Genomic DNA, 19607 nt, shown 5'->3' with positions numbered 1-19607 from the left:
CTGAGAGCGGAGGCCCTGCCAGCCTAGGCTGCCCCTCCCAGTGGCCGTGACAGGGTTCCCCCCTCCCCCCGCCAAGTGCCCAGTTTTGCCTCCGACCAAACTGCCCGGCTGTCCTTCCCTGCACATATCGTTGTCTACCCTTCTCTGCACACGTCTGTCTGTCCGTCTCTGCTCCCGCCTGTCCGTATGTCATTCTCTACACATGCCTGTCCGTCTGGCGCGCTGGGCACCCTGCATCTCTGGGCCTCCCCGCCGCGCCTGCTGTTGTGTGGGTGTCGGGCTGGCTGTGCGCAGAGGGGCGCGGCTCGACCCACCCCCTCCCGCGTCCCCCCAGTCTCAGGGATGACCCCGGCGGCGGCCCAGAGCTGCCGAAGCCTCGAAGCCGCCACGCAGCACTGCTGAAGCCGAGGAGGCGCGCCGCCTAGGGGGGCCCGGGAGCGGACGGCTGTGGCTTGGGCGGAGGCGCAGGGCCGACGGGCAGGCGGGCGGGGCTGCGGCAGGGCAGGGCTGGGACTGGGGCCGAGAAGCCGCCGCCGCCTCTGCTGGGGATCGCGGGCAGCAAGTCCGCTCGGCCCGGCCCGGCCCGGCCCCGCCCCGCCCGCCCCGCCCCTGCGCGCCGAGCAGGCCGAGGCGGAGCGGCGCGCCCCCCGCGACGCCCGAGCCCGAGCCCGAGCCCGAGCCCGAGCCCGAGCCCGAGCCCGAGCCCGAGCCCGAGCGCAGAGGCATCCGAGCGGGAACCAGAGCAGGAGCAGGAGCGCGAGTGGGAGCCGGAGCCGGAGCCGGAGCCGGAGCCGGAGCCGGAGCCGGAGCCGGAGCCGGAGCCAGAGCTGGAGCCACAGCCGGAGCCAGAGCCGGAGCCGGAGCCAGAGCGGGAACCCGAGCCGGAGCCGAAGCTGGAGCCGGCACTGCGGCGCGCGGAGCGGAGCGAGGCGGCTAAGCCGAGTAAGGGGCGTTGGGCCGGGGGCGGTGCTGGGGAGGGGCGGGAAGGGGGTCCCGGCCCCCTCCCCCGAGCTCTGCAGCGGCCCCGGCGCACGCACACACCGGGGGCACTCCGCGCTTAGCCGTGGCGCGCCGGGAGGGCGGACGGGCGGTCCGAAGCCGAACCGCAGCGCGCTCCAAACGGGATCCCCAGACTCCCGCCCCCGGCCCCCGCACCCCCGGCCCGGCCAAGGCTGCCCCTGAGCACGCCCTCGGGCCACGGAGGAAGCGAAGGTCTCCCGGAGCGTCCACCCCGTGTGGGCGGCATAAGACAGCCTTCCCGGTCCCGCGCCCTAGGTTTCGGGACCCCTGAACAACCCACCTAAGAAGGGGAAACTAAGACGCACTTTCGGCCCGGGTGGAAGAGGGAAGGGGCTCCCGGCTTTGTGGAGTTTGAAGCTAGAACCCACCCCCACCCTTGAGCCAGGAAGTTTGACCCTCCGACGGGCGGGTCACCCGGGCCGTGCCCCGGCTTCGGTGCCTGCCGGGCTGGCTTATCTCCGCACCAACGGTGGGAGAGGGGGCGGCCCCGCCGCACCTTCTCTCGCTTTGGGGCAGACTTTCCCTTGCGTGTTAAGTGGGACCCGAAGCTGGGTCCGAGGCCGCTGCTCTGGCTGGCTGCGCAGCGCCAAGCGGTACAGCCGCCTCTCCCCAAGCGCCCTCGGAGGCTCGGTAGTGCCCACCCCACCCCCGGCTGACTCGCGTAGCCCTTCCTCCCCCTCCCCCCTCCCCCCTCCATCGGCTCCGCGGTCTGGAGGCTGGTGCGCAGAAGACCCAGAGCTGCCCTCTTGATCCCACACCAGTGTCAGCGGGGTGGCCAAGCGGGGGTGGCAGGGAAGGCGAAGGCACAAGTGACAGGTGTGAGAGGCAGGGGCTCCAGGAGTTTGATCCTTGATCTTGATCCACACAGTCCCACCGGCACCTGCCTTGAGGATGCCCATCAAGACTCCCTCCTCAAACACCCTGACTTCACCTCCCTGTGCCTCAGTTTCCTCCACTGACAAGTAGTAAAGATTCTGTTGTGAGCAGAATGTTTAAGGGCTTTGGTACCGCAGGAGGGGCTTGATTGACTTCCTAGCTGTGTGACCTTAGACAAGGCGCTTAACCTCTCTTGAGCCTTAGTTTCCCCACCTGAAACATGGGGAACTTGTGTTGAACGGATTCAGTGAAATGCTGCTGGGGGCGGGGGGGGAGGGCGCCTACCATGGGGCTTGGCACACAGCCAGGACTCAATTCAGGTTGGCTACAGGTGTCATTTTATGAAGTTTCCAGCATCAGTAGATGCCGAGGCAGAGTGAGTTCCCCTGAAGTGGTGGGGACATGACCCCCACCAAGCCCCCTTCAAGGAGGTCTTTGAACCCCCCAAGGACTTAATGACATCTAATTGTGATTCAAAACTTAGGGCCTGCCCTTTCTCAGACATCCCCTCCTCCCCAGGCTTTCTACTGCCTGGGCCAGCTTTCTCCTCCCCTACCACACCACATCCATCCAGGAGGGAAAAGACTCTATCTGACTGACTTTTCCTTTTGCCCTTGGCTGATGTCTGCTGCCCTGGTGGAGGGCTTCTTATGCATTTCTCACAATCTGTGCAAGAGAATTCTGCACACCTCTCTCCACTCTGCAGTTTGAGGGTGGGGGTGGGGAGGACTGCTTTCCCTGAGGAGCCATAGCCTATCAGGTGGCTTGGACGTTCCAGTCGCGATGGCTCAGACAGGCAGCAGAAAGCAGCAGGGGGAGCTACCACCAGGACAAGGAGACAGGAGGAGGTCTGAGGGGTCCAACCATGTTTTCATGCTGACCATGGTGTGTTCATCCAGGCCCCTGAGCCAGGAGGCACCAGAAATGATGAACCTTGGGAGGAAATGGAGCCAGTGGCTGACCCAGAGGTTAGGAGCTGGAAAGGTCCCCAGGAAGATATCTGCCTGTCTGTGCATCGGGGGCCTCAGACTCAGAGCAGAGCAGGGGAGACCCAGCACCTAGGGGAGGATGCTGGGATCTCTGGGGTGGCATGGAGGGTATAAGTGGCAGGAGCACCATTGGGAAGAAAACAGAGATCCATCTTGTGGACACCCATGCTAGTCCTGGCCACCTGTGGCGCAGCTGTCCAGAACAGGGCAGGGGAGAGGTGGGTCTGTCCACATGTTGCCACATGGGGACCTGGGAAGACAGGCAGAGTGCGATGCCTCCTCAGGGCTCCTTCTACACAGAAATCCCCTTTCTCCTCTTCTTCCTCTGTACCCCACCCCCCCATTCACCCACTAGGATGTTATATCCCTGCATCTTCCATAATCCTCACTCTTCTTCCCAAAGGAGTTAATCAGGAACTAATTAGGGAGGTTTGTGTCTCCTGGTCCACATAAGTTTCTGGAACACAGCCCATAGGGAATGTGATGGGGATATGGGCATTACCTTCAGTCTTTGGGAATAATCAGACACATTCTGGCCTTTTACCTGAAGTCTTTGCCTTGGAAGTGCTCAGAGCACAGGGTAAGGGCCAGGAAGGTCTCAATCTGCTCTCAGCCTCCTAAAAGTAGAAACGGAGGCCAGGAGGGCTTCTGGAGCCCCTTAGCAAGTGAGCACAAAATAGAGCTGTGGCTGAGAGCATGGCTACTTGGAGCCAACTGACTGGGTTTATAGCATATGATTCTGGGCAGGAGATTTATCTTTCAGAGCCTCAATTTCCTCTTGAAAGTGGGAACAAATATTACACACCTCCCAGCAGAGTGTGAGTCTAGAAGAATAATAGGAAATATCAGGCAATGTCAAATGGACCTCTCCTGGTGGCCTTGCCATATCCACATTATGAACATACATTGAAACATGCTGTTTTCCAGGCATTTCCCTTTGAATTCTGACAACAGTCCTCTGATTTAGGTACTGAAATCATCCCCATTTTATAGATGAGAACACTGAGGCTTAGGAGGGTTAAGGGCTATCTAACTTTTCCCAGGTATAGAATACCTAAAACATCCCTATGACTCATCATAATTTTATGAGTTTATAAAATTGATAATTAGCACCTTGTATCTTAGATGATGTGTAATTAGTTATTGGAATGCTTCCTCCAGGAATATCTTCAATCACTTTATACCTCTATATTAATTGTCTATGGGCTAGAGAATTTTTAGAGACATCTTCCCTATTCAAACAGTAATTAAACTGACTTAAAAGAGCACCCCCCCATTTATTCCCTATCCCTCTTCTCTCCATTTTTTTCCATAGCACTTATCACCCCCAACATCTCTATACCATATTCATTTATTGTCTTCCCTCATCAATATAAACTCCCCAAAGGCAGGGACTTTTAACCATTTTGTTCATGATGATATCTCCTATATTCAGAGCCTAAAATAAAATAGTACCCAGCACTTAGTATGCTTTGCAAATTATTAAGTGTTTTACAAACATAAGGTCTATTGTTATTATTTTTGCCAAGTATATAGCTTGCCTGAAAATAAAACATTAAGGTTCATGGCAGAAACCATTCCCTCAAAAATTTGGCAAATAGGACTTGCTCAAGTGCCAGGGAAATTTTGATGAAGGTTAAAAACAATGGAATTATTTTCCTAACATTTTTAATGAAGCTCCTTATCAGTAAGTTCAAAGACAGGTTATTTTTGTAAATCTTTACAATAACAAATGGCATGTTCAAAGGCAATTAAGTTAGCTTTAAAATTTTTCAATGAGTTAACTATCACTGACTTACTCTTTGTTAGCATGAAAGGTTTTTTTCAAATTTTCATTTTAATGATTTTTCAGATTATAAAAGTAATACATGTTCATTGTAGAAAATTTGGAAAATCATAAAAAATGTAAAAAACAAAAATCCTCCTTAACCCCACTACTGCCCACTGAGCACAATGACTGTGAATATTTTCATCTATTTCCTCTCTAATCTTTTTCTATATATGAATATTTTCTCTAGGTTTTTTTTCTTTTACAAAATAAGGATCATGTTGTGTGCAGAGTTCTATAACCTGCTTTTTTAAAAAATATAACCTGGGTTTTTTTTTCCCTCTTAACATTATACTGAAAGTCTTTACCTATGTTATTAAAATGTCTTTAAAAATATGATTTCATGGCTATATATTATTCCATTATAATTTGCTCAGCCTATCCTCTTACTGGACAGTGGGGTTGTCCCCCATGTTTCACTGCCATAAATAATGACTGTGTCATCTTTGTGGTGTTTCCTTAAATCAGGCTTCTCTGCCCACTTGGTCAGACCTATTTGCCAGTTGGTAGATGGACTGGTTTATGCACTTAGACAATAAATCAAGCCTTAGAGGTTGGGCCTTGGTGGCAGTGAAGAAGGAGGTGGCAGTTGATCCTATAGATGGCTACTTGCCAAGGAATGTTCTTCTCCATTGGGGAAGACACCAGCTGGGTCCCAGCCTCACATAAAGACCTTCCTGCAGAGGAGAAACGTTTCTGCCACCTGGGGACCTCCACCTCCAGCCCCAGGAGTTAGCCCCCGGCCTGATGAGGTAGATGGCAACCCTTTTATGATTAGTGTGTCTTGCCAAAGTCCAGAATCTCTGACTTTCTTCTCGCTCTGGGCAATGACATGCAAACGCACAGCTTGACAGAACCCCTGTGAGATGGTTTCATTCATTCATTCATTCATTCATTCATTCATTCATTCATTCAGTAAATAGTCCCTGCGCATTTACCACAGGAAGGACAGAGAGAACCAGTAGTTATCTAGGCTGTCTAGACCTAGAGTCTCCACATTACCCATCTCTGGAAGAGTCTCCATTTCTCTACCATCCCCCAGTCACCCAAGCAGAATCATCTTTAACTGCTCCCTCTTCCTCACCCTCTACATCTGATCTCTCTGTCCTGCTTCTTAATTATCCCCTACACAGCCCGCCCTGTCCCTCAAACCCACCCAAGCACGCTCCTGCCCAGGGGCCTTTACACTTGTCTGCTCCCTCTACCTGGAGTCTTCTCCCAGATCTCTACCCAACTATTCACCCTGCTAGCTCCCTTCCTCCAGTCTTCGCTTATAGGTCACCCTCTCACCGAGGCCTTCTGCAGCCACTGTACCCAAATGTTCAGTCTCCACCCACACACTGCCTCTGTCCTTCCCTTACTGTTACCTAACCAATCCCACCATTATGTTTGTGTCTCCTCTGCTAGCAAGAAGCTCGGTGAGGACAGGTTTAGTCAGTGCTTCCTTCACTTCTCTATCCCCGTCGAGCCAATGGATGCAGCCTCTCACTCTTTTTTTCCATTCACTCTCCCCTTCATTTAGACCCATCATCTCCTGCCACAGCCTCCCTACTCCCCTGCCACCTGCCTCCCACCCCTGGTCCACCCTCTACACTGAGCCCGGGGAGACATTCCTAAGGGAGACCGTGTCGTTCCCCTGCTGAAAATCCTCCACAGGGCAGTCTTGGGCGGGGGGCTCATTATCTCACCCTGCCCCTCTGAATCTCAGTGTTGACATCTGCAAAATGGGGGGTTTGTTTTGCGATCCCCTGGGCCGACGACACGTGACTGCGGTAGAGCGGGCGCCGCAGCGGCGTCACGGCGTCACGTGGCCTCCCCCACAGGCCAGCCCACTCCTGCGGCCCCTCGCTGTCCGCCGTCTACCGCGGTGCGGCAGAACCCTCCCGGGGCCGACTGCCGCGCATGCGCCGTGCCGCCCCTGCACACTGCGCCAGCCAGGCTCTGCCCGCCAGGGGCGCGGCGCCGCCCCCCCCCAACCACATACGCATTTGCCCAGGTCCGAGTGTCGCAGTGGGCCCCAGACGAGGTATTCTGGGAGCGGGGACGTGAGGCGGAATGGGAGTGACGTGGACTTGCCGCACACCATTAAGCCACTTCAGAGCCTGGAGTGCCGCCGCCGCCCGCCCTCCGATTCCTAGCCAGACAATACAGTCGCAGATGAGTCACAGGCAGGAACGCGCCTCGCCTCGGATGCCGGGCTCCGAGACAGGCGGGCAGGGGGAGACGTGACCTGAGAGTGGGTCCAATCCCAACCCCCACGCCCGCAGTCCCCTCTTCGGAACTCGTCGCCCAGCAAAGCACAGTCTCAGCCCATCCATGCCAGACCTGGCCATCCACCACCCCCACCCTACTGTGTCCTCACTGCCGCTCTGGTCACATGTGGGGAAGAGCAGGGTGGGCACTTGCGCACACAGATACCTGACATCCAGCTCCTTTGTCTCCGTGACCCCAACCAAAGCTCCACCCAAGCTACCATGAAATCGTTTTCCTGTAGGTCCTCATGTTGAAATCCACAAGTGGGGGAGGGGAGGAGAACACGGTGAGGTTGGGATTGCCGCTTTAGGACCCCCAAAGCCCCTCCTTTTGTTTTCCAAGGGTTTTGTGTGACACACTAAGTGCTTGGTAAATATTTGAATAAACTGTTGCAAGCCAGAGATCCTGGGAGAATGCAGCAAGATGTGTGTGAGGTGCAGATTGAGTTACATGATGCAGGGAATGGTACCCTGGCTAACGTCAGCATCATTGTCACCCACGATGTCGGGGACCATCTCAGTTCCTTACATGGGCGTCCTTCCCCTCAGAAAGTTGAGTATCATTAAAAGGCAGCCTCAAAACTGCAGTCCTATGCAGTGTCAGGCCAAGGGAGATTTTTCTAGAATCCACGTACCTTGGAATGTCCCCTCAATGCCCAGCCCCAAGTGGATTCCCAGAGGCCACACTGGCCCACCATACCCACACAAGAAGCTAATAATCTAGAACAAGTTAGAACCAGAGTTGTCCTGGAAGGATGTCCAGGTGCTGTGGAGGCACAGCCAAAGTGACTATTCTGTCTCCCACAGTCAAAGAGGACTTCACTGAAGAGGGGTTTTCTTGAGCTGAATGTTGACAGCTAAATGGGAGTTTGCCAGGTAGAGAGGAAGGGAATGACATGCCAGGGAGAGGAAATAGCCTGGAGGTATAAAAGGCCCAGGGAAGGTCCAGGAATCTGGCCACCCAGAGCACCAAGGGTGTCAGATCTCTGTGGGGTGTCCCTGGTGTAACTGGGGAGCACTGGGGGGACAGGACCCTACCCTGCACAGCTCCTTCTCCACCTGTTCTCTGTGACCTTGGGTGGGTCAAGTCACTGAGCCTCAGTTTTCTCACCTGCAAAATGAAAATGATGTTACCCACATCAGGGGACATGTTGCAGTAATGGTGGTGCCATTACCTGGCATATGCACGTGTCTGGTGAATGTGGGTCACACCTGAAAGCTCGAGTGCCCAGAAGGCTTCCATATGCAGAAATGTCTACCCGACCCAGCCCCTTGCCAGCCTCCTGAGCCATTTGGAAACTTACACATTGCCCACCAAACCCCCAGACTGACCACAAAATATGCAATGCGAGGGTTCTTGGTGCCCCCTGCCCTAAGGCAGCCCATCTCCCACCTCCCCCACACCCCCTGCAGCCTCAGCCTTCATCTGAGAGTCACAGGGTCCAGCGGGAGGAAAGAGGAGGGGGTACAGGGGGCTTCTAGGAGAAGCAAGACCTTGGGGACAACCACTTGGAGTTTAGGGGGTGGTCAGCACCCTCCATAGCATCAGGAGCCACCAGCATGCCCCTGTAGGAAGTATACATTCAGCGTATTTTTATTAAGCACTCACATTATGCCACTTCACTAGAGAGGTAAGCAGAGCCCCAGGGCTGTGGAGGTAATGGTAGAAGCCAGGTCATTCTCCTAAGGACACTGGAGAGTTATGAAAGGGTTTTCAGCAAGGGAGTGACATAATCCATTTCGCCTTTAAGAAAGACTTCTCTGGAAGCCCCACGAGAGATGACCTGTCAGCCCACTTAAGTCCCCCTCCAGACACACACATGGCCACAGTGCACACAGACACACCCCCAGACATGAACACAGACCCATGTACACACATGTATTTTTAGAAAGCATAGATCCCAGGCCCTGAGATTCTTCATGAATTTTCTGGTGTGAAATCACAGCTCCCCAAGCAGCCTGCCACAGCAGAGAGACTTCTCTACTAAGCCTTGGGAGATCACATCCTACCCTCACTTCCCCCATCAAAACTCTTGTTGGTTTCTGTGGGGACTGGGAGTGGGCATCAGACCAGCATGGGGTTCACACCCAGAAGGCTGAGCTGGAAGGAGCCATCTGGAAAAGGGGATTCCAGGGTCAGGGGCAGCAAAGGCTCACTCCCTCCCACCCCCTCAGACAGCAGAATGAACATGAGGTACATACCCCTCATCCTCGAAGCTGGTGAAGGGCATTACCCTGCTTTCCTCTGAGGACACTGCAGCTCAGAGAGGTGAAGTGCTTTGCCCAAAGTCACAGCAGAGGGATTGGACTTCTGAGCTCAGGCCCTCCAAAGATAAGTCTTTGATTCATTTATTAAACAGAAAAAATATTATTAATCAGTGCAATTTGACCAATGGTCCCCATCAAAATGTGGCTCCCATTGGAGAAAAAATATATATATATAATAAAAAGGATCTCTGTGGGAGACAAGGATGGGAACCTCTGGACCCACCTCTTACACAAAAGTTCTGTCCACAGTGTCATCCCCAGAATCAGGGAGGTCAACTGCCTCCTGGGACCTGGAGGGGCCAGGCTCTTTGCCTGTTGGCTTCTGGCTACAATCTTTCTCCTGCAAGAGCCTACTGAGCTCTACATTCAGGGTCCCTGCTCAGCAACCCCCAAAGGTACAGTTTGGTTTCTGCAAGTCTAGTGACCACACTCCCTAGAAAATAAGAATCATATCTCCCTACTGTTCATACAGCTTCATGTCACTTGGAGCTCAGGAGAGACTGAACCAATTCAGATCTTTAGCAGCATGGGAGCCTGGGTTACTTTTTAAAAATGTTCCCTCTCTTGCAAATTGGTATTAGAGTGACCTGGTGCTCTCTTTCTACAAAGACATTCCAGTATCACACCAAGTTCACATAGGGGGTGAGGGAGATTGGGGAAGAGACATTTTCATTCTCTTGGCCTTTATTAGGTGCATTCTAAGTGATGTGCTGGCTGGCAGTGGGGGCCTTGGAGTCAAACAGACCTAGGTTCTAGTCCCAGCCTGTAATTAGAAGCTGTGTGACCTTAGACAAGCTACATTACCTCTCTCTGAGCCTCAACTTCCTTATTTATAAAATGAGAATGAAAAAAGCATCATCCCCTTAAAGGTACTGGGATAACAGTAATAATAATAAGGTTTCACTTAAGCAACTCTAAACACCCTTCCAAAGCCAGCTCTGGGACCTTGAACCAGTTCCTCACCCTTTGCAGGTCTGTTCCCCTTCTGTGATATGAGGACCTTGGGCTGGTCTTTAAGGGTCCTTCCAGTTATAAGATGCTCAGAATGCCATGGTCCCTTGCAATTGTCTCAAGCAGTGGGATCTCACAGGTACATGAGACAGGAGAACTCCAGGGGATCTCTCATTCCTGTTCAGGGGTCCACCCAGAGGAGATTTCCCCCCCTCCACCCATCACTGAGACCCCAACATGCTTTTGCCCCACCTCTGCCCCAGAACCCCCATACTCTGCAGCCCAGAGCCCCCCCAGCCCCCTCCATGCCCAGAGTGGGCACATGCAATCAAAGTCCCCACCTTTTCGCCAGAGGTGGACAGCGCAGGGACATGAGTGTCCTGGGGGTCAGGGGCTGCTATGTGGGTGTCCCCATCATCTGCTTGTTTGTGTCTCTGCAGGTGAGCGGCGGATCCTTCTTCACACGAAGTTAGGACTCTGCACGTGGGCAGGCTGGCTCCACTGTTCTGCTCCAAGGATTACATGTCCTTCAAACGTCCCTGTCCCTGTAAGTCTCCTCCCCACATCCTCCATGGCTCGGGGCCAGGCAAGGGCTGGACTTGGAGTCAGGGTTGCAGAGAATGTTTCTAGGATGTTTGGCCAGAGAGCTCCAAGGGTCTGATGAGGGACTGATGTGCTATGACGGGCAGGGGGGGGGGCGGGGGCGGGGACACAGAAGACCCCTGACATCAGCAAGAGATATCCCCTTTTACCTGTCCCTCCATCTGTCCGTATCAGCCTTCCCAAAGTGTGGGGCGGGTTTCCTCTGAGGGATATTAATGGCATTACTTTTTGGGGTTTTTTAATTCCATGGCCAAATGAATGTGGGAAATGCTGAGTGAGACAAGTTAAGTAGCTCTTGTGACCACAGGACTTTTCAGAGCCTTTAATGCGGTGATGGGTGTTGTGAGGCTGCCATAGGAAAGAAGCCCAGTGGCCTTCCCCAATTTAACTGACCACGAGGCATGTGTCACAGGATTGGTGCTCCACAGAACATACTCGTCAGAGTTCACTGTCCTAAGGAAACCCTCCCTGCAGTCTCCCCACCATGAAGCCCTGCATTTACTAATTCATTTCATCTAATGACGCCTTGAGATGATTTTGCCCATAACATTCTTCTCATGGCTCCCTGATGTCCATAAGTCCAGGTGATGGGCTCAATCAGGTGTACCCCTGGGGCTGAAGGCTACAGCCCCCTCTGGCTTACTCCCCTAGTCTCCACCAGCCCCACTCACCCCAGGGTCCCCTCACCTGTCCTCATGGCAGCCACCTGCTTTCTCTTATGGTATCTCCTGTGCCCCCCAAAACCACCATCACTTGGTGCAGTTTGGGAGGACATCCCTTCTCCTTGATGACTCAGACTACGAGTCTGTGTGAAATCAAGGACCCTGCCTTAGCACCCCCTTATCTATTTGTCATCTCCCCTCTCCCATGCTCACTCTAGCAAATCCCTCACCCCCACTCAGCAATGTCTATTCAAACGTGTACCACTGGTTACATGTTACACATCTTGGAGTTGGGGTCCTCTCTTCCAAATAGTCGAAACCTCAGCTGTTAAATCTTTGAACATCAAGGGACTGCTGCTGTGGGCGGGTAGAGAAAACTGGCCTATCGGGTCTGGGTGGGACCATCACCAGGCATGCCCTGGGGAATACGGCGACAGTGGGATTCACCGTCACCAGAGCGGTGTTCAGGGGGAATCGGTACAAGCTCGGTAAGGTCTTGTTCCTGTCATCACTGCTGCTGTGGCATAATCAGGAAATTGAAGCCCAAGTCCCAGGCCAGGTGAGAAGGCTGCCCGTCCAGGAACACCTGCCCCACAGAGGGCTGGAATGGTCATATCCTCACCCCCCTCGAGCAGCTGGGAATGGAGAAGGCTGGTAAAGGGTAAAACTGGGCTGCTCAGTGTAGAGGGCTTTCTAGAACTTTCTGGGGCCAAGCCAGGCCCTGTGAAGCCCTGTCTACACAAATAGAGGCCATCAGCACAGGACAGCCCTCTGCATATGCACCCCCTGAGGATACTAGGATGTGGTCGGGGATATTCTGGGCTGTTCAGAAGCGGTTCCTACACAGTCGCCCCTCCCCCTACAGGCCCAGTGCCTGGCATGCAGTGCGCACTCAATAAATGTTTGTTGAATGAATACATGTATAGTCAAACACCGTGGATGAGGAGCTGGAGGCGGTAGATGGGGAAGCAGCTGCAGCTCCTGACTCTGCCACCAGCTTGGCTCTATGGTTTCAGGCAGCCAGTCCTCCTCTCTAAGATGAAGGGGTGGTCTGAAGCCAGGGGGCTCCAGGAGCTCACGGCTACTGGGAGGCTCCAGGGAAGGCAAGGGGAGCATGGGTGGGCACAGCCCTCAGCCCCTCACTGCCCACTGCCTCAGCCAAAGCAGCTGTGCTTATGTCTACGTATAGGTGGGGATCGGCTCAGATTTCATTGCAGGAGTGGTCACTGGCAATGGCAGGCCAAGTACTGTGGGGCTGTGCAGACCCACCCCTTCCTCCGTCCTCCCTCTCCTCCTCTGCCAGATTCTCCTCACGTTTTCCAGTCTGACTCCTTCCCTTTCTCCGAACATGTCTAAGAAGTATTCACTGTCCCCCCTTTCAGCGACCCCAACCTACTTCAGTCTGGCTTGTGTACCCCCACCCCACATCCCATCCACTTCTGTGTCACTAAATCCAGCTTCCAGATCTCCTTGTTGGTCACTTCAGCTTTTTCTGGAGGACTCCTCCTTTGGGTTCCCTGACTCTGAGCCCTCTAGGTTCTCCTCCAGCCCCTCTGGGCATCTGGGCCTCTGACTACCCATGGGTGGTGTCCCTTGGCAGGGGGGGAGGATGGATTCTTGCCACGCTTGTTCTGCCGCTGGGGTCCCCGGGGCGCGAACCCCACCCTGGACTCCCCCCTCCGAACACTCCAGACCTTCTCATCCTCACTCTGCTTTCAGCTGCAGCTTCTAGGCCAGCAGCTACCAAGGCTCTCTCTCCCCTCCCTGCCAGTTTCTGCCTGCCTTCAGATTCCTTCTTCTGTCTTCTGCTGCCTGTCTTCCCTGGGCAGCCTGCACCCCTGCACCTCAAATTCAGCCTGTCCCAGACACAGCTCTTCATTCCAAGCTGGCTTGGCTTGATTTTGCTCTGTTGCTTTAGGGCACCACCATTGACTCAGTCCCTCAAGCCAAAAATCTGGGAGAGACCCTCAGTTCCCCTCCAACACACCCATCAACTGCCCGAGGAGACCCAGGGGTTTCCAAATTACGTCATCAGATTGCCATTCAGGCTTTGCCCCCATCTGGGCCACCCTTTAGATTCAACCTGGAAATCGCTGCCTCAGTAAATGTGCATTGAACAACTGGACAAGTAAATGAATCAAGACGAAGCAGATGCCTTGTGGGCAGCCTCCTCAGCTCACAGACCAGAGACCCTCACACAAGTTCTGCAAGGGATGCAGAACCACGGAACTCCAGACATCCTAAAAACACCTGACACGGGAACATTCTAAGGAATGAAACCAGAAATCCCAGGAGGGCCCTGACATGGACACACACCCTCTTTTTTTTTTAACACCTCCTTTCCTGTACTGTGAATTTAAAAATCTAATGAAATTGCTTTAACCTTCTTAGCTCACAAAATTATCTATCCCAGTACATAGGAAGATACCAAAGCCCATTAAAACCTGGAAAACTTAGGGTAGGAGCCATAGCTTGTTCCCATTTAGGTTTCCACATCCCTACCCCCTGCCAATTGAGAAAGGGGGTGGGGGTTGGAAGGTCCCCAGAAGGAAAAACAAACCCCAGTGTTTCCCAAGCAAGACCCCACTCCTAGGAGTCAGAGCTCAGGGGGCCAGGGAGAGTAAGCGGGAAAGGGTAGCCGATGTAGGGGGAGAGCCAGGCAACAGGCAGGGCTCTGCCTCGTTTCCACAGCTTCAGACACTGGGGGAAGCAGGGTCCATTGGCTTCTTGGGAGTCATGCAGGCATTAACTAGACCAGGCTGGGCCGACTCCTCTCAGGCACGGCCCACAACACGGCATCCCTCCCGCGCCCCCACCCCATCTCACCTTTCAGGCACTGCAGCTTATCCCTGCCCCCCAGTGACAGCCCCTCCCCCGAGTTCTGCAGGTGAGAAGACTGAAGGCAGAAGGCGGAGGCAAGGGGAAGCCCAGAGGGCTTTGGCCACGGCAAGTGGGAAGTCGGGTCTTCTGCCTGCAAGTGCCAGGCTAGTGAGCCATTTTCCAGCCTTAAGCCATGAGGGAGGTGGAGGAGGACCAGCCTGGCTCCTGAGGAAAGCCGGAGGCGTGGGAGCCTTCTCCGTCTGGCCCCAGCTGGGCAGAGTGGCCCAGGATTCCCCCAGAACCCAGGCTCCAAGAACAGATGCTTCATAACCTCTTAGCCACTGGCAGATGGCAGTTCCACAGAACTCCCTGTGACATGGGGGTGGCCTGCCTTCCTCTGGCCGTGGGAGACAGATCTGAGGGAGGGGGGGTTTTGGGGACCCAAGAGAGACTGAGCCTGTATCACAGCAGGAAGGAGGCAGGGAAGGTAGCATCGGCTGATCCACGGAGAAGTCAGCTGGGCTTTGTCTCTGCTAAGCTCTCAGCCTGTCCACAGGCTGGCAGGAAATACAGTCTGGCCGAGCCTGTGGCCAGGCTTGGGTCTCCCTCAGAATCAGTGTTATGTGGGAGATAGTGCTTGGGTTCGTGTCCAACCTAGTGCTGACTCTTAGCAGCTGTGCTACCTGGAGCAAACTACTTAACATCTAGAAATTCCAATTCCCTCCTCTATAAATTGGAAATAGTCATACCAGCCTTGTGGTGTGATGTCAGATTTAACACGCTCCACAAGGAGAATCAAAGTTGGTGCCAGGCACTGAGAAGATCCTCAAAAAGCTTGAAAGTGCCATCCTTTTGACCACCTCCTCGCTACACAGCTTAGTATTACCCACATCTTTAGTGACAGAGCAGGGAAATGGAGACACACGGGGACTCCGGAGAGAAATTTGGGGTTCGGACCAGATACTGCTGTTTTCTGCTCTGCTCATTGTAACAGTGATCTCTGCAGAGACTTAGCTATCAACATAAGGAAGGACTCGAGGGCAAGGAACACAAATGACGGGACACATTCAGCATTTGCCGCTCCTGCGCCCAGAGCAGACATTGTTAATCGATTGCCGTACTTTTTGCTACTGAGCCTCCACGCAGTCTCAGGCTCTCTCAAACACAAGCAAGCGCTACCCAACGATCACTGGCCTGTGGAGTGAAACCCTTGTTCATTCCTTGCTGTGGTCTGACTTTGGAGTGGGCAAGGGAGTAGAAGAAGTGACTTCAGCTAGACATTTCTCTCTGAATCTCAGGTTTCTCGCCTGGAAAATGAGAGTTAATAAAAGGCTCCCCCTCAGAGGGCTACTGCAAGGATCCAATGAGGTATCACAGGTCACGGGCTTACAAGGCCTTAGGATCATCTCTTCACGTGGTTTCCTTAAAGCAACCCTGCAAGAGAAGGGTGGGTGTGCCCATTCCACACGTGAAAAACCGGAGCCTCAAGGACATGCAGAAACCAGTCTAGGTGACACAGTAAGAAAAAGAGGGGGACAAGGATATACCCCAGGTGAGTCTTTTGGGGGCTCAATTTTAGCTAAACCGCAGATGGCCAAAAGGACAAGGGTGGTGTCAAGCCCCCTCCTTCATCCCCACCCCTTGGCTGGAGAGTCCAGTCTGCAGCAGGACTTCAGGGCCCCACGAATGTTCTCTGGTCTAGCAGAGTCTGACTAGAGCGGCTGCTCAGCATCCAATCACTAATCTTACTTGTAAGTGCACATTTTATATTAGGGTTCCTGGCAGGAAGGTATCCACTTCAGCTTGAACGCCTAATGTAATACTATAGGTATTCGCCCCTTTTTGAAAGTTTGAGTTACGCCACTCCGCTTTTACGTTAAGACCTATGTTAGTACCTCTTTTCACTGGCCAGAAGAAATCGGAAGACGATGTTGCTTTTGCAAAAAGTAAAGACTGTTCAGCATTTGTTTCGAAGCAAGCCATTATAATAGAGGCAGCTGACACCCCAGGCAGCAAGAGCAACCCCACCAAGCTCCTTCCCCCAAAACCACGCCCAGCAGCATCTCCACATCCAGCCACCAGACCTTGGAACTGTGTCTGTGAGCATCTGGGCCTTATCTCGGTTAATTCTGTGCATCCGTTAGCAAGATGTAGCCTAAGGTATCAGAAAAGCCTAAGTGAGCTTATTTTTTGGGTCTGGGAATGCTAGAACTGTTTTCCAAATAAATTGCTGATAATCGCTTCTTCACTTTACACCATTTTGGCTTACGAAAGGTTTCGTGGGAACGCTCTACTTTCAGACAGTGGGGGAAACCTGTAACGGCAGCAGTACCCGCCCCCCAGCTTTTGCAGTGCACTTCCAGGGGCAGGGTTCTTGCATTTCACTGCCCACCCCCCCACACACCCGGCATCCAGCCTCCTGGCATCGAGCGGCACCCATACGCTGACAGCCGCCAAATTTACATCTCCAGCTCCAGACTCTCCCTGAGCTCCAGACTCATATATCCAACCGCCTGCCCCACTCAGATGTATGTCCACTCAGATGTCCACTCAGGATCTCTAGAGCATCTCAGATGTAACAGTCAAGACCTTAACTCTTGACTCGCGGTCCCCCACCAAACCTTCCCATCATCCTCCCCATCTCACTAAATGACAGCTCAGTCCTTCCTTGGACTCGGGCCCCGAACTTTGTCACTTTTTACTGCTCTCCATCTCATCCACTGCCAACTCCATTTAGCGGATTCACCTTCGAATCTGACTCCATCTTGCCCCCTGGACCAAGACACTCTTGTCATCACTTGGACCACTGTCCAGCCTCTTCTGCCACAACCAGGGAGTGTGGGAAAGGGAAAACTCTAGAAACTGAGCCCCAGGTTGGTGGAGGGGGTAGTGGTTTCTGTATCTAGAAGTCTTGCCAAGGAAATCACGATCCTCAGAGTTGTCTCCTGTGCCATCCCAAAGCCAAGTGCACTGGGAGGAGAGGAGGTGGATTTTCCTGCAAACACGAATGTGTAAGGACATTGGCATCTCTGCCAAGAGCTACCCTAGATTAGCTACCCCGAAACTCAGCTCTGCCTGCACCTGGAACTGTGCCCAGGGTGACTGGGAAAAACTGGTTGTTCTATGACGTCACTGCAGAAGTGTGCAGGCCTGCTTGCTTTCCAGAGAGAAGAGAGAGGCCCCAAGAGAGACAAGTCACATGCCCCGGGACCCACCAGAGGAGGAGACAGGATTCAAAAGCAGGGCTTCTGGATCTAAGCCCAGGGCACTGGCCACACTGACCCCTCTGGGAGCTCAAGTACACTTCAGCTCCCAGAGTCCTCTCTATTTGCTTCTTTCTGCTTTTAAACACTGTGTCCTCCATCAGTCCCCTAACGGTCAGCTTCTAGGGGCTTCTCCCTCTGGCCACTGGCCCACACCTGGACTCCAGGTCTGCAGGTGATCGCTAGGCCTTGCTAGAGACAGTCATTCCAGAGCTATTCTCTGCCCATACACCAGGCTCTTCAGCCCCTGGATGATACTTGTCTCTCCCAGGAATGGGGGTAAGGGTGAGGATTGGGGGTGGTGCAATAAAAACAGCGAGAATACAATTTTATAATCGCAAAAGCCAGGGCGGGCCCCTCTTAAGTTGGATGGCAGCCTTATTAAAGAGTTTCTATTTTTGAAATTTCAGGTTTTCGGTTCAATGAAACGTAAAGGGTTGCTCATGGAATAATTGAAATTTTTTCAAAAATCTCCTTTCTTTTTTTCGAGGTATAAAGTTACCTCCAACATTTTAAAATATCAACAGCAGTCCCAACAGTTTCAGGACTGTGATTACAGCACACGTGGCTATGGTCCGTGCACCCCGTGGGTCACCGCCACTCCCTAAGCGGTGGGAACCACAGCCCTGGGCACCCCCTCGCCCCCCAACACCACCCTGGGGAGGGAGTAGGATGATCAAAGACAGCTGCTCGATCCGGCGCACTGAAGCATCTACCGAGCGTAAAATCCAATTATCTGAAACAACATGACTATCAAATTCTCAGACACTATGTAATTTATAACAGGATTTGTATATTCAGAAACCTGTGGAGTGTTCTTTGAATGCTTTTAAAATATAAATTACATTGAGTATTAAATAAAAACACTGAACTTAACAGTGTCACCACAATCAGGGCGGAAGTTCAGTGTAGGGTTTAACGAACGTTTACCCATCATTTCTTTTTTTTTTTTTTTAAAGATTTTATTTATTTATTTGTCAGAGAGACAGAACACAAGCAGGGGGAGAGGCAGGCAGAGGGAGAAGCAGGCTCCCCGCCGAGCAAGGAGCCCGATGTGGGACTCGATCCCAGGACCCTGGGATCATGACCTGAGCCGAAGGCAGCTGCTTAACCGACTGAGCCACCCAGGCATCCCTACCCATCATTTCAATCTCAATTCCTGCTCAGTCCTAGCACATCCAGCATTTCTCTCACAGTAGGATTTATTTTTAAGTGCACAAGAACGAGAGGCCCAGCTCTACGCCATTGTCTTATTACAAGAGGCACGGGGATGGCAAGGTGATGAACACGTGTAAGAGGAGAAAGGTGCACACGGTGTTTTCCCTTTGTTCAGCCCTGGCTTTGACGGAGAACAGAAAGCAAAAACATATCATAAAAACAGAACGAGGGTCTGTTTGTAGGGTGGGTTCAGCACCCAAGGACCATAGTTCTACTGCAGAAATCGCTGCAGGATGGAGATACTAAAGGGACAGGAATATTGAAACATAGGTAGTCAGAGGCACCAAAGGCACTGGTCATGTGAGTCATCATCAAAAGACAGGCCGGGTAAATATCGCACATTTCCTGTCAGCTGCTGCTAAGACTTGCATTTTTCCAACTGAAAAGGAATCCTGCGGGGCTTTTTACTTATCACTTGTTTGAAGAAAGGCCGTTCTAGGTCCCCTCATTGAACACGAGGCCTAGGTTGCAAAATTAGTTTTCTTGTATCATCACAAGACGTATTATACTCTGTTAATACTGTTTGACACTGAACTGTCGTAATTGATGGTGCTGCTACTCTCTTGGGTATCTGGCAAAGAACAAACCCATTAGAGGGAAACAACTAATTGTGAAAAAGTGGATTGTTCCACAAAGATGTGAAGAAGGACCCTTTTGTGTCTTGGGATCTCTTAACCACTTCCAGGCACTGGTATAGACATGAACCTCCATGGGAAGCATTCCCCAATGTCCTGGGGCAGGTTGCAAATGATGAATATATTAAGAAAGTCTTTCAAAACCTTCTGCTTGCTTCGGCCATGGCCTTGACCCTGTTCACATCTCAGTCCTGTGTAGTTCCTTGGCCCCCTGCCCACCTT

At 52.8% G+C, this 19607-nt stretch overlaps 1 protein-coding gene across 2 annotated transcripts in view; it reads left to right on the top strand.

Moving 5' to 3' along the window:
• The first annotated feature begins 637 nt into the window (after positions 1 to 637).
• Positions 638 to 19607, top strand: part of BEAN1 (brain expressed associated with NEDD4 1) — a 37280-nt gene continuing 18310 nt past the window's right edge. For both annotated transcript variants that reach the window (XM_064580682.1, XM_045890996.3), the window contains exons 1-2: positions 638 to 942; positions 10625 to 10731. In XM_064580682.1, the coding sequence (XP_064436752.1) occupies positions 10707 to 10731 (25 nt within the window). In that variant the 5' untranslated portion in view covers positions 638 to 942; positions 10625 to 10706. The remainder of the gene's footprint in view (positions 943 to 10624; positions 10732 to 19607) is intronic.

This window comes from Mirounga angustirostris, unplaced genomic scaffold, assembly GCF_029215605.1.
Source record: "Mirounga angustirostris isolate CCGP_5_RB_7025 unplaced genomic scaffold, mMirAng1.0.hap1 SCAF_16, whole genome shotgun sequence".
Lineage (NCBI taxonomy): Eukaryota > Metazoa > Chordata > Mammalia > Carnivora > Phocidae > Mirounga > Mirounga angustirostris.
Note: the sequence above shows the minus strand (reverse complement) of the source record. Positions and strands in the feature narration are given on the sequence as shown.